This window comes from Sceloporus occidentalis, unplaced genomic scaffold (assembly GCF_023333645.1).
Source record: "Sceloporus occidentalis isolate IW3139 unplaced genomic scaffold, rSceOcc1.0.p SCAF_4, whole genome shotgun sequence".
In the NCBI taxonomy this organism is placed as follows: Eukaryota; Metazoa; Chordata; class Lepidosauria; order Squamata; family Phrynosomatidae; genus Sceloporus; species Sceloporus occidentalis.
The window spans coordinates 77,539,847-77,564,282 of NW_028316984.1; the positions used below are offsets into that span (position 1 = coordinate 77,539,847).

The 24,436-nt window shown below is 42.8% G+C and overlaps 1 protein-coding gene across 1 annotated transcript in view; it reads left to right on the forward strand.

The window, feature by feature from the left end:
- Nucleotides 1-12,237: 12,237 nt before the first annotated feature.
- Nucleotides 12,238-24,436, forward strand: part of LOC149314017 (actin-related protein 2/3 complex subunit 2) — a 38,838-nt gene continuing 26,639 nt past the window's right edge. Inside the window, exon 1 of the mRNA XM_089520365.1 lies at nucleotides 12,238-12,320. Coding sequence (XP_089376491.1) covers nucleotides 12,247-12,320 — 74 coding nt within the window. The 5' untranslated portion in view covers nucleotides 12,238-12,246. The remainder of the gene's footprint in view (nucleotides 12,321-24,436) is intronic.

Sequence of the window (24,436 nt, forward strand, 5' to 3'; positions counted from 1 at the left end):
GAGACTTTGTACATGCTCTCAGTTCAGAATATAATGAACATTTCACTTAGATTCAGGGTTTATGAACAGCTGCAATCTTATACATGCTTATTTGGGAATAAGATCTACTTAACTAGATGATTTACTCCCAAGTAAGCATGTGCAGAATTGTAGCATTTCAAACAACACTCAAAATTTTCTTTGTGTATCAAAGTTTTGTCACAGGAACAAGGAAGTGAAATTGCAGCCACTGAAGCAAATAACTTTTAAACCAGGGTCCATAATATATCAGATGGGAACAAAGCCAATGCCTTCTGTTGAGTAAAACAACCGAAAACAGCCTGTGAAAGAAACTATGCAAATAGAGGTGTAACCCCTTTGCATTCCATTCCCTTGAAACTGGACCTAGACAGTACATTAATATTTCCATCCCAGTGCTTGCATTATCCTAAGATCATAAGTATTCTGGCAGGTTTTAAACCAGACGTATACCTGTCCTGACAAAAAACTAAGTGGAGAGTTAGCATATATAGCAGGGATGGGGGACTTCCAGACACCGTAAGACTGCAATGCTCACCATCCCCGACTACTGTCTATGTTAAGGCGACAGCAATTACAGTGCAACAATACGTAGATGAGTACATGTTCACTATCCTGATATACATGATACATATATTATCAATCTTTGTGCCTTAATATTAATGTACCCTGGTGGCACAGTGGTTAAATGCTGGTACTGCAGCTAAAATGTGAGTTTGATCCTGCAGGGCTCCAGGTTGACTCAGCCTTCCATCCTTTCGTAGGTTGGTAAAATGAGTACCCAGCTTGTTGGGAACAATTTTATAACACATTGTAAACCACTTAGAGAGTCCTTAGCACTATAAAGTAGTATGAAAATGTAAATGCTATTGCTATTAATCATGACCCATTTTTCTATTTAAAAATAAAGCAAAATGACAAAAGTTGTAGGTAGACATGATCAAAACAAAAATACTAAATAGCCCCAACCCTATATACACTTATTTGGAAGTAAGGCTCATTAAAGTCAATGGACCATATTTTTGTAGAAAAATAGGATTAAAAATAAAATGAAAGAAATACCTAGCAGTTATGAGAATAAACCATAATAATGTGAAGAACAGCACCGAACCCTTTCTGCTAGGGTTGGGGCTGGCTCTACTGAAAAAAGGATATTCCACTAAGCTTTCCTCATTTGTTATGTATTCCTGGAGTCACAGCATGGAACTACTCTCTTTCTAGCAGAGAGAACTACACTTCTCTCTAGATTTAATTACTCATTAATATCATACCACATCCCAGTGTATCTTGTGGTATATATGTAAAACAGTGGAGGAGAGCTGACTGTCCATGCTAGGTATAGGCCAAAGCAGTATTCAAAGTAGTGGTCTGCAGAGGGATGCCAGTCTGTGGCAAGTGCTCAGCAATTAGTCTGCAGTGAGGAAAGAAATAGTCATAGTCAATGGCACAAAATGATATGGTCCCTGGTGGACTGGCAGGTGAAACTGTTGGTCCAACAGATCATATAACTTGATAGTCACAGGGCCAAACCATCTGCAGGTCTAGAGCCTCCTGGTCCTGAAATGAACATGATATATAGAGATATAGATATAGATGTGTGCCTGTGTGTGTGTACATGCACACACCTTTTTCAGACATAGATGGTTCCAAATGCTATATGATTGTGTTAATAACTGAATAGGAATTTTTGCCCAGCAGTAAAAACACTATCTTTATAGAACAGGAACTTTTTTGAACCTGTACTACCCCTACTGACCCCAAAAGGACTCTGGTATGTAAGGTTGTACATGAATATTACCCATGGTACCAGAGAATGTTCCAGGCTGCAGAGAACTACTGTGTATAGGCAACCCTCAAATAAATGGGACTGGTAATCTGGGTCACTGAAAGCAAGCAAGTGGCGTGTTTCTGTCCTATCTTTGGCAGGCAAATCAGGCCTCTCCCTACTGCCTACTTTGATATGAAAATTGCTCTCTGAGAAGGCTCTGATCTCCTTGCCTCTCCCTATCAGTGCCATGGTTTACCCATTTGTTTGCACAGGTTTAAATAAAAAAAATAAGTAAGTAAGATCAGATCAGATTCTAGGAAACATTTTTACATGGAAGATTAATGGGGTCATCCTATGTTCCTTGGCAGCTACTTTGTAAACTGCTGTCAAGTTGACTTTGACTTATAGCAGCCCTATGAATAAGAGACCTCCAACTAGACTCACACTACACGCTTAGAGTGCTGCTATTCCACTTTAACTGCTCTGGCTGCTTCCTGTTGTATTCTGGTATTTGCAGTTTAAGAAGGAACATTTAGATTTCTTAGCCAGAGAGCTCTTAAGCCTTACTGAACTACAAACCTCAGAATGCAACAGGAGGCAGCCAGAGCAGTAAAAATTGAACAGCATCACTATAAGAGTAGTGCAGTAATGTGGAATGTCACTCTGTCACCAACAGCCCTACTCAGGTCTTGCAGCCTCAGGACCATGGCTTCCTTGACTGAATCTATCCACCTGCAATACAAGCTTCCTCTTTTACTATAGACTTCTACCTTACCAAGCATTATTGTCTTTTCTCTTGAGTCATGTCTTCTCATAATATGTCCAACATATGACAGTCTCAGTTTAGTAATCCTGGCTTCTACTTCTGCCATATCACTAGCCTAACATGGGCCAGCCCTTCTTAGTACTTGGATGGCAGACCACCAACAAACATCAGGTGTTGTGGGCTATATTTCAGAGAAAAGAACTGGCAAAACCATCTCTAAGTATCCCCTGTCTATGAAAACCCTATGAAATTCTTGGAGTCACAATAAGTCAACAGGTGACTTGAAGACACAACATTATTATATTCACTGTAGCACTTACAAAACATTGTCATGTTTTTCCTGATGCAGGCCAATGTGATGCAGTACAAAAGAAAGTAGCTGTCAATCACTGTACTTTACAGTGGTCAGCACAGATAAAGGTGTGATCCCCCTGTAGTAAAATCATATCCAATTAGTAACAAAAACTCATATCTACTAACATTTCATGATGACAGCTGGAATGTTTGTGGCAAAGCAACATTGAGATGCAATCAAGATGGCAAAAGGAGAGGCTGCAGCAGTTTGCTTTTGCCTGAGCCTGCATGGAAGACAGAGAATGCTCATATCTAGGTCTCAGTTGGGGCTAGAATATGGCTCAGTCTCTCAGTCTAACACTTTAACCAGTGTGCCACTCCAATATTGTCCACATATCACTTCCCCTCTGAATGGAGAAGCAAGTCTTTTCTGAAGAGGAAAAAGCCATAGACACGAGAACAGGGACCACAATTATAAGCTCACTGGAAAAGAAAACACCCAGGATATGCAGGGATATAGACCACAGCAAAAAGAGTACAGCTTAGTCCTTTAATCCAGGGAAAACATTAGTTCCACTGGGATTTTATCCCCAGTTCAATCCTAGGTTGTTGAAGAGGGAAAAGCAAAAATATACACACTCTGGAAGCAGATTCCAAGTAATAAAGTGGCCAGAAGCAGTGCACCAAACAGAAAAAATACTATGTAACCCAGCTATGCAACTGGATGCCTTACATTTTGCTCCAACCCCCACCCCTTACTCCCCTCCAACCATAGTTCCTCCCTGATTTCTATTCCTGCAGCCTGCTAGCTTTTCCTTCCTCCTTATCTTAATGAAAAGGCAAGAGGAGGGTTAGGCTTCTTTTTTTTTTTTTTTTTTTTTTTGGCTCTTATAGGGAGCTCTGGTTTGATCTAGTTCAGATAATATATAGTTTATCTGATAAATTTTAATTATTAGGACCAAAAACAGCATACAATTAAAATGAGAAGTTGGCAAGAAACAAAATCCTACCACACCCCATGGGACTATGAAGGGGTATAAAGTTAAATGAAGCATATCATTAACAACCTGCTATTTAGACCAGTATCGCTACATGCCACCAACCTCTCATAGTGATCACCAATCCATGCTGCCAAACTTTTGAGATTGTAATCGAAAGCATCCTTAATAGAAAAAAGGATCCCTTTAAATCAGCAGGAGTTAAAATTCTTATGATGTACTACACACCTTCTAAAGATGCAGGGAGATCAAATACATTGGGCTGAAGGCAGGCTGCAGGTTAATGTGGCAGCAAGTCCCACTAAATTTAATACTGTACATATAAATTAGCTGAATTTGGTTTGCACTGAAATCAGTGGAACAAAATAATCATTGCTTTAATTCCATTTGTTTTAAGAGAACCAACATTCAGTTTCTCAATGTGAATCCCCTGCTGGGAAGCTGCAGAGGGCAAGGCCAAACTGCCTGTTGACCTCATAGTTTGTGCAGCATCTTGTCCAGACTATTCCCCAAAAACCTTTCTGCACATAGCAGCAGTGAAAAAACCTTCATCCTTGCTGACTACAAGAGGAAAAAAACCTGAAAAACTGTATCTGATTTACAGTATACAGGAACATTAAAAGAAGATAGCCTACAAATTAGAATCTGACAGCAGAAAAAGAAACGGGGGGAGGCAGAGGGAGAAGCAAGGGCAGAAAACAGCTGAGAAAGGATGAATGAGATAAGCAAGGAGAAGAAGATATAATTGTGAGAAAGTGCAATTACATAACTCGGACTAATTATTAATTCAAGTCAATCAGAAGCTAATATTGGAACCACCATATCAATTTGTTTTGCAATGCCCATGGGTTGGCTTTGTTTGTGGTACATTACACTTAACTGAAATGCAGATATAATGGAGTATAAAGATCATAGCGCAAATTTCTTTCACTACAGCCAGGCAGAGCCATTGTTTTTATTTTGCTTTAATGGCTACTCTAGTTAAAAGAACCAAGATTGAGGCTGCTACAAAGCAGAAAAATGCCCCACCATTTCTCTGTATGTAGATGTTTAGTGGTGGTGACCAAATCCATCTGCATTTTCCCATGGAGATAATCCCATCCTGCTTCTAGATTAGCATATTAGTCAGCTAGCTCTGTCATTGTAAAAATACTATTGTCCCAAAGCCAAATGTTTGCCTGATTGTGGTAGATACGCCTAACCACAGGGTTTTGATGCAATAAACCTATTGATGCCTTTTGGCTTAAGTTTTGTAGAATAAGTTCCCATATGATACTGAGCCGGAAGCACAGATCCGGTAACAGACACATTTTAAAACTGCCATTTTAAAAAAAAAACTTTCACCAGAATAAGCATGCTACACACTTTCTCATGACACAACCCCATGTTTACTTGGAAGTAAAGCTTGGGACTGCTGCCCAATGTGCTGTTTATCATCAAAACTGTTTACTTATTGAACTATGAAATGAAATGGCAAAGACACAGGAACAAATCATAACACTCACCTTTTCCCTTATTTGTGAACACAGGGAGGTAGTCAAATATTTCTAATTTACAAAGTAAGACTTTTTTTGGTGGGGGAGAGATGAAGAATAGTAAAAATATACATTTTTACTATAATTGCCATCTGTGGCCCAGTCTGCAAGGGCCAAGATATTCTGAGGGTAGACTGGAGTATCCTGGCCCTGCAGCTATTGGTTGATAGGTTGATACATGCTGAGTGTAAAAACAGCTGAGTGAAGTGAGTTTGCCAGAGGGAAACGTGTGGCTGTTTAGGCCCAGTGTCACCTTTCTGTGTTTGTTCATGTGTTATATTAATGGGATCACTGCAGGACAGGAAAATGCAAGGTGAGGCTGGTTTTGTTGTTGTGGTTGAGTGTAGACAACTCCTTAATCATCATCTTCCTTCTTGAATGTAGTCTGCACTTTAGTTGGAGGTTGAGACAAGATATAGAAAGTCCATAATAACTTCATTGTTTTCATCATTCACTTTAAAGTTATGCAGACCTTCTGTGGTGGCTATTTTTGTCTTATTCAACTGGAACCCTGCTTAACTTTCTTAATTTCCATTAGTGGTTGTTCTAAGACTCTACCATCCTCTGCTATTAATATGCTGTTATCTGCATATCTTAACATTAAATACATAAATATATTAAACAAATTGATAAATATTAATATATAATATAATTAATATTAAATAAAAACAAGATAATTATTAGTTTCTTCCTTCAGTTTTCTCACCTCCTCTGAATCCCACTCTTCTTGCAAATAAACTGATAAAGTGATACAATGTAGATGTGTGTTACTGCCTCCCTCCCTCATCTATTGGAAACTATTCCTTTCGTTTATATTCTGTCCCAACAAAGGTCTCTCATTTCTTTAGATCAACTAAAAGCTTTTCATAATCTATGCTGTCAAAAGCTTTGCTATAACCTATGATGCACAGGCCAGTTTTCTTCTGAAATGTTTTGATGTGTACCATTAGCCAACATATATGTGGAAGAGGATCTCTAGTGCCTTTTCCTTTTCTGAAATTTGGCATTTCTGGCTCCCTGTATTTTAAAAAAAAAATTTCTTGCATCTTGAGTATTACTTTGCTGGCATGGAAAACAAGCACTTTGGTGTAATGTTTAATACAATTCCCTGTGTTCCAGGTTTTTGTGACTGGAATGTGGGGAATTATTTTATTTTTCATATTTGTTGGTAGGTTTGTAGTTGCTCCAGTAGAAGACAGAAATTTTGGTTTTTGCAAGCCTGGTGGAGGAAAAAAAATAAATACATTACTATTTGAATAGGTATACATTAAACGGATACTATGACTTTTGACTTAGATACATGACTTTTAGCTCTTCTACCTTCTCTCACCCAATCCTCTTTAATTTCATTAAATAGTTGCCATTGAATTAACTAGTGTGACAGCATAACACATCAGGAAAGACACCAAGGAAAATTACAACATGTTTAAGCTATATACTGTAACTTGATTGATTAAAGCTGATATCCTCTACAATGTGTAGCACATGCACTTATCTGCAACTAAGTTTCATTGAACTTACTTCTGGGCAGGTATACAACTGACCTCTACATGTATTGTTTCCAATTTCAGCTGGTACAAGTACCAAAAATGGATACTCTGAGAAGAGGCAATTTTAGAAAGAACTATGGATTTTGTAGGGGATTTTTGCAACAATGGTTGACTCAACAACTAAAATGTATATGCAGTCTCTCTGGTCTACTACACCCAGTCCTCTTCATTGTAAATAATTGCGGGTTTTAATTGTCAAGTTGTCAAGCAGAGTTCTTTAACCAATGTTTCTATAAGAAAAGGGGGAACAATGTTCCTTCTGTGTGACTTACACAACTACAAGTACATAAGAGAAAGAGGTTCCACCTATTTGCTTAGTAGAGTGAGAGTATTTGCTGGCAAGGTGGCACGGAGATGCTATTCCATATTTGCCCTTCCTTATATATTCTAGTTCCTCAAAGATGAAAAATAAACCTTTATCCGATGTCTTCTAAATGTGGAGCACTAAAAATGTGGAGCACTAAGTATGAATGAATGAATGAAAAAAAAATTATATACCGCTATTCCTATATAGATCATAGCGGTTTACAACATAAATGATACAATTATAACACCATATAACCTCAACAGTGTAAAGAAACTTCCCATAACCAATTAAAAGCTATACAAAATACTCTAAAAGACCATTATATTATAACCATAAAACCATACCATTAAAACCATACAACAAAATAGCTGGATCGAACAATATGCGAGAGAGGAGAAGAGGATAGTATTAAGGCACATGGGGGAAAGCTTGACGGAAGATAAAGGTCTTCAGATTTTACCTGAACAGATCTAAAGAGGTGACAGAGTGGAGCTTGTCGGGCAAGAAGTTCCAAATCTGCGGGGCCGAGATGGAAAATGCCCTCTGTGAAGATGAAGTATATCTAGACTTCGGAACTCTTAACAGATGTTTTCCGCCCGATCTGAGAGTACGGGGGATTGTACAGGGAGAGGCGGTCCTCCAAGTACCCTGGGCCCAAGCTATTTAGGGCTTTATAGGTAATTACCAACACCTTGTATTGCGCCTGGAAGCGAATAGGCAGCCAATGTAGATCTTGCAATATAGGTGTTATATGGCTAGTCCTGGAACATCCAGTGACCAGCCTTGCTGCCATATCCTGGACCAATTGTAGCTTCCGGGTTTGGTACAAGGGTTGCCCCATGTAGAGCGCATTACAGAAATCCAACCGAGAGGTCACCAGAGCATGTACCACCGTTTCAAGGTCCCCCTGGCCCAGGTAGGGTCGCAGCTGGCGTATCAGCCGAAGCTGATAACAGGTGCTCCTGACCATCGCATCAACCTGAGATGTAAGGTGGAGTGACAAGTCCAGAAGCACCCCCAGACTGCGAACTGAGTCCTTCAAGGGGAGCGTGACCCCGTTCAGGACAGGTGGACAAACCTCCTTCCCCGGGCCAGGGGAACCTATCATGAGCACTTCCATTTTCTCTGGATTCAGGCTGAGTCTGTTTTCCCTCATCCAGCCCATTACCGACTCCAAGCAGGCATTTAGAGGAGAGATGCCATCCTTAGTCACTGCATCAGTCGGAGACACATATTTGGGTGTCATCAGCGTACTGATAACACAGCACCCCGTATCTCCGGATGATCTCTCCCAGCGGCTTCATGTAAATGTTAAATAGCATGGGGGACAAAATCGCTCCCTGAGGAACACCAGATGTAAGGGCCCTCTTATTGGAACGATAGTCCCCCAGCTGCACCATCTGGAATCTACCCGAGAGGTAGGAACGGAACCACTGGAGCACAGTGCCCCCGATACCTAACTCCCTCAGGCATTCCAGAAGGATACAATGGTCGATGGTATTGAAAGCTGCTGAGATGTCCAAGAGCACCAACAGGGACATGCTACCCCTGTCCATGCCCAGACGGAGATCATCAACTAAGGCGACCATGGCAGTCTCAACTCCATAGCCCGCCTGAAAGCCGGTTTGAAACGGGTCTAGAAAATCCGTTTCATCCAAGATTCCTTGAAGCTGGAAGGCAACCGCCCTTTCGATCACCTTCCCTAAAAAAGGCAGCAGCGAAACAGGCCAATAATTATTCCGAATCAGGAGGTCTAGGGAGGGCTTTTTTAACAGGGGTTTTACAACGGACGTTTTTAAACTAGATGGAAACTGCCCTTCCCTGAAAGATGAATTAATAGTATGGCGCAACATATCAGTTACAACCGTTCCCCCCTCAGCTGCCAGCCAAGAAGGACAGGGATTGAGAGAGCATGTCATCTTCCTAACACTACAAAGAATCTTGTCCACATCCTCTGTACTTACAGACTCAAAATGATCCAGTATAACAAAGTCCACGGAAGCTCTGGAGACCTCTACTCTAGAGTCAGAACAAATACTGGCGTCAAGATCAGCCCTTATCCGAGAGATTTTATCCGCAAAGAAGTTGTTAAACTCATCACAGCAGGCCTTAGATGGTTCAATAATAGGGTTAAAAGAGGGAGGCAATTGGGTAAGCTCCCTCACTACCGTAAACAGCTCTGCCGGACGCGACTCTGCGGACGCAATACGTGCAGCATAGAACGAATGCTTTGCTGCACTTATTGCCACTCCGTAGGCCAAGAGGGACTCTAGGAGTGTCTTGTTGGATAAGTGCTGGTGTCTTCGCTAGTTGTGCTCTAGTCGTAGCGCAGCCCGCTTCCTTACCCTGAGATCTTCCGTGTACCAGGGCTTTTTGTTGGATGCAGGCCGGAAAGGACGCTTGGGAGCGATACTGTATATAGTCCTGGAGAGATCTCTATCCCAGGTGTTAGTCAGGGCATCAACAGAATCGCCGTTGGTTCCAACCATATACCCCTGTAAGGCTTCTTGGAACCTTTTGGGTTCCATCAGCCTTCGAGGGTGGACCATCCTAATTGGTCCGCCACCCCCGGGAGGGATTTGGGTAGAGGCCTTGATTCTAGCCTTGACCAGGAAATGGTCTGTCCATGACAGGGCAGACATTGACCACCTCTGCCCACGGATTTTCCATGTCCGTACAAAAGATAACATCAAGCGTATTTCCGGCAGAATGCGTAGGCCCTGAGACCAATTGGAACAGGCCCATGGCAGTCATGGTATCCATGAACTCCCGAGCTGCACCCGTTGGACCATGGCTGGCCTTGAAGGGGATGTTGAGGTCCCCCAGGACCAAAAGCCTAGGGGACTCCAGCACCCTAGTTGATGTATTATTATTGCTGTTGACAAAAGGACACCAGTACCAAGGACCACTGCCGAGATGACAGTTATACTCAACATCTACTCAAGGAGTGAATTTCAACAGTTCAGCTAATATGGAAATTTACGTAAATAAAAATTTCACGTATAAGTGGCTTTCTGCTTCATGCTAATGAGGTTGTAGTTATTTGGCAATAGGTTTCCAAAAGTGGAAAATCTATCATTATGGGAGATTTCCCAAGTTTTGAAACTACAGTGGACCTTCTCCTTACGTGGAGGGATCCATTCCGGATCCCCCCGCGTAAGGGAAAATCCGCCTATGCTCGAGCCCCATAGGAAATAATGGGGGTCGTGCATGTGGTGGAGCAGCGCATGCGTGCCAAGAGCACACATGCCATTGTTTCCCTCCTCAAGCTGCTTCTATGTAAGCTGGAAGCCACGTAAAATGCATCTCCACAAGGCACGGGCGCACTGTATTTAAAGTTTTGGGAGAATTTCAAGTGGAAGAACGAAAAGCTGAAAGTGTATTGTGTGTGTGTGTACAAAAACATCCAAAAGGTTGATAAAATGGACACAATAATTATGTTCTTAATTACTGATTGTAAGCAGTTATTTCCAAAGGTATGAATTCATCCATCCAGCCTTTAATGTGAGCCTGCTGGAGTTTTCTAAGTTCTTTGGCATTGTTTTCCTTTGCTTCATCCTCTAGATCCTTTATGACACGGCCCTAAATTTTACCCTCAAATTATCCAGGGGTCATATCAAAATCCATCGTTTTGGCCCCAAAACCTGCCCTCGGCTTATACACAAGGAGGTCGAGGTATAGTCAAGTATATATGGTAATTTGTCCAGATATATGTGTACTTTCCCCCTTCAGAGAACTGGTTTTTACTACTATGTTACGGCTTCCGTTTCTTCCTCCTAGTCTTGCCTCTACTTCTAATTCTACCTTTATTTCCATCTATGTCCCTTTTGGAAAAAATACATAAACAGGAAAAGCATGTAACAGAAAAGTAGTTACACGATTGCCAAAAACCTTTAAACCGCTTCAAAACCTGCTCTGCTGGAGCGCCCCCGCTGTTGTTCTTTTTCGTTCTATTAACATTATACTGTTTAGTAAATGTTTGCTTTAGAGTCGCCTTCTTCTTTGCAAGACACACAACAACAAATGGACAGGTTTCTTTTTTCCCTTTTTTTAAAATAGCTTCATTGCTTTTAAAAAACATACAATCCCAGAATGGAACAAATAGGCAGAATAAACACATACAAGGATAACTGTTGTTATATATCTATATAAACACTGGGCTAAGGACGTTAAACAAGAGTAATTTGGCACAAATAGGCGAAGGAATTAAGTTACAGGGGTGAGGAATTAAAAATTAAGGACTGTCTTATTTTGAAAATCATTCCTTTAGCCTGAAGTAAGATTATTATTATTATTATAGTTATTATTATTATTATTATGTTCACATATATCCTGCCTTTCTCCCCCCCCCCCCCCCGAAATATATAATCCATGCTTCTTAGTCAGGCTCCAAATGGAGGACATTTTGAAATTCCTCCGGAAAGAAGGCTGAAATGGAGGACAGGTCCTGGAAAAGGAGGACGTGGAGTCAGCCCCCCCCCCCCTTTGAGCACGTGCTGTCGAGCGCGCGAGGCCTCACTCAGGGAGGCCTGGACCAATGGGATTCCAGGAGAGCAACGGACAGCTGTCCTCGCGCCCCTCTGGCCACACCCGCCCTTCTGCGCGCGCAGCCCAGCCAGCCTGCCAAGGAAAGGCGGGAGGGAGGGAGGAGCCAAGGGGAACCATCTATCCCGCCTCTCCTAGAGAGAGAGAGAGCTCTCCGCGCCAGCCTCCCCCGCCCTTTCGCAAGGCGTGTGACGCATGCGCCCTGCTCCCCTCTCCCCTCCCTTCTTTTTTTAACCCCCGCCCAAAGCCCGGAAGTGACGCACGGTGCCGGCTCGGCGGAGGTAGGTGGGTGGGGCCCCCCTCCGTGGCGGAAGCGGCTGGAGTCGGGCGGGTCCCCGGTGCGGCGCGCTTCTCGTCTAGGTGGCTTCTCTTCCCCCTCCCCCGCCCCTTTCCTCTTCCTCTTCCTCCACCTTTTTTCCCCGCCCGGCTTCCGTACCCCTTCCTCACCTCGCCTCCACCGTCGCCATGATCCTGCTGGAGGTCAACAACCGCATCATCGAGGAGACGCTGGCGCTCAAGTTCGAGGGCGCGGCCGCAGGGTGAGCAGAGGGAGCGGCAGGGGCACGCCAGGCCTAAGCGGCCCCGGGCGGGACTCGGGTGGCCCTGGACGGCAAAGCGGAAGGAACGGGCCTACCTCCTCCCCGAGCCTTATTCGTTGGTTGATCATTGCTTGAGGGGCCTGGCAGCCCTCGCTCTTCCTCCACGGACTGAGTCAGGGCTGTGCCTTGAAACGTCTCCCTCCTCGGAGGTCTTTAAGCAGAGGCTGGATGGCCCTCTGTCACTGGGGTGCTTTGACCCAGAGCTCCTGCATGGCTCTTCCAAGGCTAGGGTTCTGTCAGCTGACAGAGGCGCCCCTGAGGCCCACGCGCCTCCCTCCCTCTTGGCTGCTTGGGGCGACACTCCTGTTGGCAGAGGCCACTGACAGCTCCGAAGCAGGAGACACCGACACCTTTCCCTCCCCCGGCTTCCGAGGCGGCTGTGGGCCTAGGACTACGCCCTCTCCAGGCCCGCGGCGCTTCCCCTCCAAGGGCTGCCCTGGTGGAGGCGCCTCCTGCTGCCGGCCCTCTCCCACCCGCAGCCTGTCAGCGCTTCCTCCCAGCGATGGGCGCCTGGACCCGGGGCAGCCCCACCCTCCTCTCCCTCCTGCCTTTGCTCCCAGGAGGAGGAGGAGGAGGAGGAGGGCGTGGGTCAGCTTCCGAGTGAGCCGTCTGCGTCGGGACACACGGCAGGGCCCCCCAAACACTGCAGAAAGCATCCAGTTTTGAGACCTGCTTTAAGTGCCCTGGGTCAGTGCTAGGGAATCCTGGGAAATGTACAGTAGTTGATTCTGGCACCAGAGCACTCTCAGACAGAGGAGGAGGAGGAGGAGGAGGCTAAAGGCCTCACAAACCCTGCAGCTCCCAGGATCCCCTGGCACTGAGCCAGGGCAGTTAAAGCAGCCTCAAGGTGGGTTTGGGGCCAGAAGGTAATGGCCCTGCAAGCGGGAGCCTCTTCCCCAGAGCGCCCCCAGGATCCTCCCTCTTCCTTTCCCTCTGTCGCCGCTCCCTCCAGGAAGGGCTGCCTTCCCTCCTTGTAGGCCCTTCCTTGGCAGCAGTTCTTGAGGCGGTGCCCATTGCAGGGCGCGTCTCCTTAGAGGTATAGGCGGCGCCACGGTTTGAACGATAGGCTTTGAACCTGGACAGATCACACTCTCTCAGCCTCAGACTCAACCCTCTGAACAAATCTTGCCAAGCAAGACCAGTTAGAAACAGTGGTGTGCCTTCAATATAATAATAATAATAATAATATTAATAATTTATCTTTATTCCGCCTCTCCCACAGGATCAAGGCAGCTTCCAATAGCAGTGAAATGCATACAGTACAGGTTTAAAATAAACATGAAAATAAAACCCTATCATCCCCTCCCCAAACAACGGCATAAGAATCCCAACATAACGGCAATTAAAATTCCCTATAAATGGTTAAAGATAATTTAAGACAGGGCAGACATGACCTCTTGGGGTACATGTGGAATGGGCCATAACAGCAGGCTGACCAAGCAAGTTATTCAGGGAAGGCCTGTCGCCAGAGATCAGTCTTGATAGCTGTTTTCAAAGCCCTAAAGATTGGTGATATAATGGCTCTCCTCCGACAGGCCATTCCATAATTTGGGAGCAGCAGATGAAAAGGTCCTCTGGGTGACCGCTGCCAGCCTGGTCTTTTTGGGCTGCAGTAAACTTTTCCCAGAGGACCTGAGTGTGTGCGGTGGGTTATACAGAAAAAGGCACTCCTGCAAGTAAGATGAACCCTTCAAGTCATTTCTCAACAGGATCCTTGGCAAGGGGAAGTCCAACACTTTCATAGCCGGCATCCATTGTTTTTTGTGGGTTTTTCAAGCTATGTGGCCATGTTCTAGAAAAGTTTCTTCCTGACATTTCTTGGTAAGGTTTGTTCAGAGGCCCTGAGGCTGAGAGTGTGTGACTTGCCTGGGATTTACATAGCTGACACAGCAATGAGACAACAGCAGTATAGCACAACAGGGAGAAAGCCTCACTTTTTTCACAGTCATGAACCCCACTGGGTGACCTTGGGCAAGTCACACTTTCTCAGCCTCAGGGGTAGGCAAGGGCAAACCTCCTCTGAAGAAATCTTGCCAAGAAAACCTCATGATAGGTTCTCCTTAGGGTCACCAGAAATGACTTGAAGGCACACAACTATAACAAGATTTGAAATATTTGAAAAGGGAACGTTCTTAAAGAATATGAATAAATCTTTATTATGGTCTTCTGAGTGTGTGAGCCTTCAAACCACCTGTCAGCTTATGGTGACCTCAGTTATTTCATAGGATTTTCTTGAGCAATGCATCCTCAGGGATAGTTTTCCAGTTCCTTCCTCTGAAACATAGCCTGCAGCTCCTGGTATTTGTTGGTGGTCTTCCATCCAAGTACTAACCAGGGCTGACCCTGCTTAGCTTCCAAGATCAAACAAGACCTGGTGTCTAGTGATTTCTGAGAGAGAGAATGAACCAAGGCTCTTGGGAAACGGACAGGTAGTGAAGGTGGTGGAGCTACCATTGTGTAAACTGGTCAAGTGGTTATTTGAGTCTTCAGAAAGAACTGCATCATTGTTCTGAAATTATTTTTCTGTTGTATATGTCTGTATTACTGCAAAGGACAGAAATCATGCGGCCTTCTGCCACCAGTCCTAATCAGAATAGTCAGTCAGAAAGGAACGTAGGTAATTGCAGTCCAAGCATCTATTTTTGTTTGTCTTCAGGTCATTTTCAACTTATGGGGGCCCTCTAGGGCTGGGTAGTGCTTCCCTCATACAAAAGGGAAGTATGCATGTCTTAACTTTAGCCAGTGAGTTATTTGGGTTGTTTTTTATTGTAGCCTTCCACTTTTTTGCCAATTGCTGTAAGAGCTTCTTTGAAAACACATCCCAAGTTGACCTAGCTTTTTAAGGCAAAATTAATTGCTGTTAAGCATGCCATCAGTTTTCACCCAGGTTAAGGTCCACCCCTTCAGCATTCTTTGGAACATTCTCTGCAAACAGTCACTGTCCGGTGGTCATCTGGGAACTGGGATACAGTCTGCCTTCTGTGCACTCTCACGTTGTTCTGTGCCTTCAGGTAGTGTCTGACTTAGGGTCACCCTAAGACAAACCTATTACTGGGTTTTCTGGTATTTGTTGAGAGAGGGTATGCTTTGGCCTTCCTTTGAGGCTGTGTGACTTGCCCAAGGTCACCCAATCCATGCCCAAGTGGGGATTTAAACCCTTGGTTCCTAGAGTCATTGTCCAATGTTTAAACCACTACACCATGCTGGTTCTTTTAGACCTATAAACCATTTCACTACACATCTTTGGCCAGTGTTTGATCTGCATGCAATTAAGCTCTTTCGTTACGTTAACATCTGACAGGCATTTTCATGTCAGCTGCATCACCCACTTCCATATTTTTGCTAGTCACTTCAAGGAGATTATTTTTAGATACAAAGTAGGATACAGATGTGCAGTATGCTGTACATACTGACTGTGCATAAATCTGACTGTTTTCTTATCTAAGTCTATTAAAAGTCGTCTTCATAATCATCTTCTTAGTTTTTGGTACATTCCTGCAGCTTACAGTACACATGGTGGGGGAAGTGTTTCTATCAGAGATTTTAAAAGTGTGTGTTACTTCTCTGCTGCAATATACATAGCTGAGTTTGCAGCATTTAGCCAAATATAGCCTCTTATCCTCATCAATAATTGGTATATAGCTTTTGCTTCTATTCCATCAAGATAGTGTGTGAAGAATGTGGCTGAAGGACAGTGGATATTACAAGCTAGTTCTGTTCATGTGTTTATCAGTCCCTCATGGTCCAACATCTGGCAAAATATTATAATAGAGTGGCTTCATACATGTGGATATATGTGTGTGCGTACATATATGCAATAATGCTACTTTAGATAAATATTGATATGTATGAATTACCATGCAAATTATACAGTTGTGTCCCAATACTTCTGGATGTACTCAAGTCAGCTTCTTACATCACACAGATGGTCAGGTTTGCTACCAGATTACTACAAGCCTCGGTTATGTGTACAATTAGTATAATTCCCAGGTGTACCTGTGTATATAATTTTCTCCTGCCTTTAGTCCAAATAGCTCAGAGTATCTCCTCTATTTAATCATGAACCATATGAGGTAATTTAGGCTGAGAGATGATTGGTGCAAGGTCACCCATTAAGCTTCCTGGTTGAATTGGGATATTATTATTATTATTATTATTATTATTATTATTATTATGCTTCTTTATTTATAAAGCACTCTAGAGTTGCACAGCGCTGTACATACAAACAATAAAATAGATAAGACTAAACTTGCCCATGGCATACAGTCTAAGAAATAATAGCATAATACATATAAATAACACATAACAATACAGGAAAGGGTTCAATAAAACAGGCAACAAATTAAAAACATCAAATAGCAAATAATAGTCACACAATGCCTGGGAACGCTTCTCTGAACAGGATGGTCTTCAACTCAGTTTTGAAACTAGTTAAAAAAGTGATGAGCCATGTTCGTGGGGGAAGGAGATTCCAGGAGCGAGGGGCAGCAAGTGAAAAGGGATGAATCCGGGACGGGGCAGAGAAAATCCTGGGCTGAGACAGCAGACCTTGACTACCAGAACGGAGGGCCTGAGCGGTTTACTTATGGTAATCTAAACAGCCTCCCTATGACAGTTGTATGATTCATATCTTAGGTATGTTGAGAGGGGAAGTTATAGCTTCTGCATTTTTAAGCTAGTGGTGACCATGTCCAGACAAGCTCACATTCAAGACAAAAATCTGAAAGAAGTACTAAACTATTTGTTAGAAGCCAAGTCGTGTTTTACAGTGTACAGAATGGGTGTGTAGAGAAGGCTTTGTTCGCTGCATTTATTAATCTGAGAAGTACACACTTCAGCCAATTTTCCTGCAATCTGGAGCACTGTTCCTTTAAAAAAGATCATTGGGCATGTGCGTTTCAATAAAAGCAAGGATACTAAGACATTTTGTGCAGTTTCAGACTGACAAGCCTAAACAGAAATGAAACTGATGATTTTGCTGTCTTCTCAGTAGACACTAATGAACACAGTTGAAGTCTAATGGTTATAATGCTAATTTTATATTTCAGAAGACTGAGCTCAATTTTAAGTTCTGGTGTGTGTTATCATTGCTTGCCATGTCCTATTGCTGCTTCCACGTGTATTTAAAAACCAGCAAAACCATGCTTTTGCTGGTTTTTAAATTCTCTTAAAAACCATTTTTAGAGTATTTTATCTAAAGTATGGTAACAAAATCCATATCATATATGAGAACTGTGGTTAAACAGATAACAAGCAGAATCTTTTTCAAAAATTGAAGGCTTTTTATTTTAATTGTGAAGATCTACTGCCACAAATCCCTATTTGGAGAGATCTTTTTACAGATTATGCTTATTGTTTGATCATCCAGGAAACTGTACACAATCCCCTTCCTTTAAACACAGAATTCCCCCCTCAAATACAAATATGCTAACTGTTGGAAAATATATTTTCAGTTTGAAAGTCTTTACATCTATTTTAAACTGGAATGTAAGTGTATTAATATTTTATAGGACAACAAGCAAGGCAGTTTCAAAAGAATCTGCTTCTTCTCGATCTAGATTCTTTTTTCTCTCTATGCATGAAAATGCTTGCTTAGCTTTGCCTATGAGCGCCCTGGAACACTAAATGACATATGGTGATTTTTTTAAAAAGACCTTTGGAGCAGCCCAGAAAGCTATTCGTTCTCAGTTATTGGTGGGTGTATTGATCTGTGAGCATTATGCCCACACAGCTTATGCTGTGCTAAGTCACACTGTACAGCTTGATTTCAAGTGTTTCTGCAAAGGAAGATTTATAGAATGCTGTACTGTATTATTACCCATTCCTAGATTAGATGTAAGAAAGTGGCACACAGAATGAAATAACTGTTGTTTAATTTTGCTTAATAATCTGTAAAGCTGTCTCAGGGACCTTCCCAAATGATTCTGTAAACCTTATAAAATCAAGTTTACGTTGGGTCTGAGCTGCAGATGATTTAAGCTACCTGGGGAGAGAATCTGGATCTATGAGAATATATTCTATAAAAGGAACAGTGAATCATAAGCCCAACTTCAGCAACTGATCAGAAGTTGCTGATTATTAGTGAAAGAGCAAGGATGGGAATTGTGTCTCTCCAAATGTTTTTAGACTGCAAATCCCATCAGCCTTAGCCAGCATACCCAAGGGTGAGGAACAGTAGAACTAGCAGTCCAAGGACATCTAGAAGGCTGCATTAAGCCCACCTTCTAGAGTCAGCGATCTGGACTTGGTGGCACGTGGCTTTGGTCCAAAACACACTGCAGAAATCATCCAGTTTGAGACCACTTTAACTGCCCTGGCTTAGTGCTAAGGAATCTTGGGAATTGTAGTTTATTGTGGCACCAGAGCTCTGTCAGAGAAGGCTAAATGCCTCACAAAACTACAGTTCCTTGAATTCCCTAGCATTAAGCGGTCTCAAACTGGATGATTTCTACAGTGTGTTTTGGACCTTTGTTACATTTTGGCTGAACTACTGTAACATATTCTGTGTGGAGCTGCCTTTGAAGAGTGTTTAGAAACTTCAACTGGTCCTAAAGAGCTGCAGCCAGACTGCTAACTGGGGCTGTCTGCTGTTTCTGGACACAATTGAGAAATGCTTTTTTTGACCTATAAAGCCCTATATGACACAGGTCCAGGTTATTTGAAGGACTGCATTCTCCCTTGCGAAACTGCTCTTGTTTTAAAAGCTGCTTTGGAGGCAGCCTCTCTGTCCCACCATCCCCGCAGGTACATTTGGTAGGAACATAGGAGAGTGCCTTCTGTGGCTGCCCCTAGATTCTGGAACTTGCTTCAAGAGAGGTTAGACTGTCACCCTCCCTTCTCTCTTTCCCTAAACAGCTGAAGACATTTTTGTTACATTGGGCCTTTAAGGACTGATTATTTAGGTGGGACAGGCTTGCACAATGTGCTGGATTTTGTGTTACTTTTTGGGGGGCTGTGGTTTAAGCTTTAACTTTTTATTTCATTGACGTTTTCATCTCTTTTTAACTGTTCTATTTTGTGAATTTTTAAATGACTTTTTAAAAAATTGGTTACAAGCTGCCTTGAGCCCTAAACTGGGGAAAAGGTGGGGTATTATGATTCACAAGACTGTCCTGGTGAGTCCTAATGTCATACTAAGTCTCCCCAAAGTGGTCAAATGTAACTTAAGCTAAATAGTTGCTTGTGTTTTTTTCTTTTTCTTGTTGCATGGTTCCACAGCATACAAACACAATAGCAAAGCAATTGTTTCTCCAGGCCACCTATTATTATTATTATTATTATTATTATTATTATTATTATTATATATCCTGCCTTTTCCCCAAAACTGGGACTCAGGGTGGCTTACAATGTTTAAAAAAACAGTTCAATTAAGCTGTACACCTTAAGTTAGATATTACGTCTTTCTGACTCATGTTTAATATGTGTTAGAAGAAGTAACATGTGCAGCAGCTCATGATACCTATTTCATATGACAGGCTCATGCTGAATTTGTACCCCAGGCTAGTTACTGGAACTACTGGATCTCTTGGGGTTGCCTGATTTGCTTCAATACATTGTTTGTGTCCATCGGTTTAAGCTCATACACCAAAACAGCTGCATAAAGGGAAAAAATAGACATACTAGAACCACTGTAGAGATGCAAACTGACTGAATAAAAGATGGTACAGTACTGGAAGAGCTATATAGACAATTTTATATGCTTCCCTTCCCTTGGAAACTGCACTGTGTAAGACTGACTTACTCTTTGGTGCTTTCCTTGCATGTGATGCAATTCTGCATAAGCTTTATTGGAACCAGAGTTGTCATCATTCTGAATGGAGGCAAGTCTCCTTGAAAGGAAATTCTGTTACTTTTAGTGAGACCTCCTTCCAAGTAATTGTGTTTAGGATTTCCCCATATAGGCCCTACCAATCCAATATGTGTGTGTGTGTGTGTGTGTGTGTGTATTAGCATAATCCAAATTTTAAAATGAGTTTTTGCTCAGATTTTAAATGCATAACCATAGATAGGACTGCTTCACTACTTGTTTTTAATGCTGTAATTTCCTGTTCTGATACTGTATTTTTGGAACAGCTCTTATTGCCAGGTTCCACCATAATCTGTATTTATTGGTACATCCTGTCCTGTAGTTTTGCACATCAGTGTTGACTCTTATGGGAAATGAACTGATCCCCTGTGCAGTGTAAGCTATAAGCTTTTTAATAGCTTTTTGTTTGTCCTACAGAAATGGGAGATTAGATTGGCCTGGAATCCTCAATTTCCTTTATTATTCAGGCCAGATGTTAATTGAAAACATGGGCGGGATACAAACGGGCAGGGGAAGACGTCTTGGAGGTGTATTCTACTGAATACGGAGCTTCCAGACCGCCCGCCCCGGGGGCGTGGCTCAGGAGATGGGGCTTCCACATGGGGGGCAGTGAAGACGCCTCACCTGGGGCCGTTTCTGACCCGCAGTTTCCATACCACCGCCTCGGAGGACGCTGCAAAGACAGAGGCAGCTTCCTCACGGGCGGCCAAAAACGGGGCTTTTTTTTTTCTTTTGCCGGCTGGCGGATGCGCAGCTGCAGCGCTAAGCAGCAGCGGCAGAAAGCCTATGGGCACATTTAAAGTGCCCAAGCCCCTTTAAAACTTCCCCCCCCCCGCTCTGCCCAAGAACAATGGTGGTCTCCTGCCAGCTGGTGATCAGCTGGTGTTGGCATCCTTGTCCACTTGCACTTTGCCAGTGTCACCAGCATCATGGATGCCTCCTCTCCTTTGGTCCCCGCGCTCCTGCTGAATCTGCAATGCACAGCTACAGCTGTCTCCGCTGCCACCGCTGTCCCCCTGCCATCCCCCATCACCTCCCTTGTACATATGTAAATATTTACAGTTTTAGCGGTTTTTATTGTTAGGTGAAAATGGCACAGGAATGTGTGTAGGGGCTCACTTTAAAGTCCAAACTTTCCAAGCAGCGCATGCGTACATGTTGCTCTAGGGTTAGGGTTAGGGTTAGGGTTAGGGTTAGGGTTAGGGTTAGGGTTACGAGTCTTAAAATGCGCTGCAGCTGTGCTGCAGCTTCCACACCTGCATGGCAGCTGACGCTGCAATTAAAGCCTGACTGCAAACTGCGCATGTTCCAGGACCCCGACTCATTATGCGACGCAGCAGACACGGAGCTTTTAAATGGGCAACTTAAATTAGCGGCGTAGCAATTCTGGCATACCGGTGCAGCAGCTTACAGACGGAGCTGCGCAGCTGCGCATCAAACGGAAAAGAAGCGGAGAAAAGCAGCACCTTTTTAATGCCGCTTCTTCCCGCTTGGGGTGTGCGGGGGGCGTGTTCATGGCGGCATTCAGGTAAGGGCCGTCTGAAGGCTCTACCTTCATGACGTCATGAATACACCCCTTTTTGCCCGTCTGTATCCCGCCTGAGTGATTTCCTAATTAGGCTGCCTTTTCCCTGTATCACCTCTTAGATGTGCATCCCTCCCCCCCCCCCATCTCTCTAATGTAGCAGATGAGAAGCAAGTTCTGTACAAGATACTTTTCTCATTGTATTAATTTACTGTTAGGCTCAGGCATTAGGATTTTTTCCAAGTAAAAATTGAGGAAATGCTGTCAGATGGGGATTTGAGGTTGGTTTTAAGCATGTGCTGGCTTAGCTCCATACTATCTGTCAGTCTGTGTTACTGGTTGGTCCTTGAAGCTAAGATGGGAGAGTTCCAAAAGTGCAGAGACTTCATTTAAAAATAGTGTGCACCGATCACTGGTTGGAGGGAGACAGACTGGCGTAGGAAGAAACTGGATTGACCAAAACCCTTTCTTATCATCTCTAGTATTAGGGTAGCTGTCCTTGGAATCAGATTCAGAGATTATTTGAATGGTCTGTGCTCAATGCGCATTAGTGTTAATGGGGAAAACAGACAGCTGCCTCTGGCAGAAACTGCTACTGTTTTTAGCTTCCCAAGTTCAGATGAGCTTGTGAAAAAAGGTCTGTCTTGCATTTAGAGTCAGTAACAGGAAGGGAGCTGACTGCTGGGTGGTATTTTTGGTTTGTGACTCTTTTTGTTTGCTCTTTAAGGCCAAATGCAGTGAAGAGAAAAGCTCCCTGTGTCCTCATGTTTCAGGTGGCTTTCCCTGTAGGAGGCTCATAAAGAAATAAGAGGATACAGAAACTGTCATTAATCAAAGTAGAAGAAAGCAATGCTTTGTTTCAAAGTTTGAAGATACGGCAGCTGTGTTAGATACACACATTTAAGTCATTTGGATTGGGAAGGCAGTAACCAAGAGTCACAAATGGGCCCAGCATACTGTCTGTGCAAAATTAAACAGGATGGATCTTGCGGGAGTAGTGCTAGCAGCATTCACTCATGAGGAATATTATATGGTTGTATAAAGTTATTAGTCCCTTTCCTTAAGGCTGCGAGGCGCTTTTACATGAATAGATGGTCCAGAATTGTCAGTGGCACAGGTTTATGCTCTAGCTCTTGATTTCTCAACTTGGATCAACTTGCCAGAAATGTGTATGTTTTCAGTGCAGAGGTGGGGAAAATGTAGCTCCTGATCCCTTTTTGTACCCTCCCAGCACATTGGATATCCACCAAAGTTCCCAGATTTTTAAAAATTGAATAGTTGTTTTGATCATTTCAAAAACAAACCCAAATGTGATGGTTGGGCTTTATTTGCTGTACACAATCTCCCAAAAGCTGGTCATTATTTTAAAATAAAGGTTTAAAGTTTAGTCGTTGTTTATAGCCCATTTTTTTCCTCCAGAATGAACTCAAAATGGGATTGAAAGACTCACAACGTAACAGAAGAGACCAGAATTTTATCTTTATTTTGCATCACTGTGTCTCAGGAGGGCTCAGAGTTGTTGCATAGCCTATCCCTGTTGAAATGGACCATATTAGAAAGCTAAAGCATTCTAATACTCTGTTGTACATTGGTAGCATTAAAATCTCTGAGCAATGCTTTGTCCATTGAGGCCTCTTCTCGGCTTCTAATTTCATTGCCTGCTGCATAGTAGCAAGTACCAAACAGATGTAGCATGTCCCTTTTAAGATAAATTAATGAAGTTCAGTGTCCAACATGCTGGATATCCCCTCCCCTGTGATAAAATTATTAATGAGAGGTAGAGGACATGAAAAAATCTTTCCTCGTGTTTACATGTTCCTTCCTGTATGTCTTACCGGAAAACCTGTCTAGAAAAGCAAGGGGAGAAATGAGAACAGAAGAGAATCCAAACAAGAACTCCTCTCTTTGTCCTCTATTTCCACTACATATTATTTGAAGCAACTTGAAGGAGGAACCAGAAGATTATCTGAGTGACAGAGGGAGAATCTTTACATCGTGTTGTGAGCCAACCCCTCTTCTGTCCTACCTCTTTCAGATCATATACCAAGGGATGAAAACAGGAAAGAACCAGATACTATCTGATCTTGGAAGCTAAGCAGCATCAGCCTTGGTTAGTACCATGGTTGATTGGTTTAAACCACATTAAACCAAATGACATTTTAAAAAAAACACCCCTGATTATTTCATATTTTGATTATTTCATATTTGATTAATTCATCTTTTTAATAATCTGATGTTTTTTAAAAAATATTTTCCAACGCTTTTATTGAACAACAAATGTAAACATTTTTACTTTTAGCAGTGTACAGTGGACCCTTGTTATACGCTGGGGTTTGGTTCCAAGATCCCCCGTGTATAACAAAATCCGTGTATGCTCGAGTCCCATTAAATATAATGACATAGCAAAATGGTGTCCCTTATAAAAAATGGAAAATCAAGGTAAATTTATACTTTTTTGGAACATTTTCAAACCGTGTATGCTTGAATCCGTGTATAAAAAATCCGTGTATAAGAAGGGCCGACTGTAATTTGTTTGTTTTTATTTTTTATTTATATACCACTATTCCAAAGATCATAGCGGTGAACAGCAAGTAAGCTAATTAGCAAGTAAGCTAATTTGCCCCCAATAGTCTGAGTATTCATTTTAGCGACCTCGGAAGGATGCAAGCCTGAGTCAAGCTTGGGCTCTTTTGCTGGTCTTGAACTCGCAACCTTGTGGTTTTG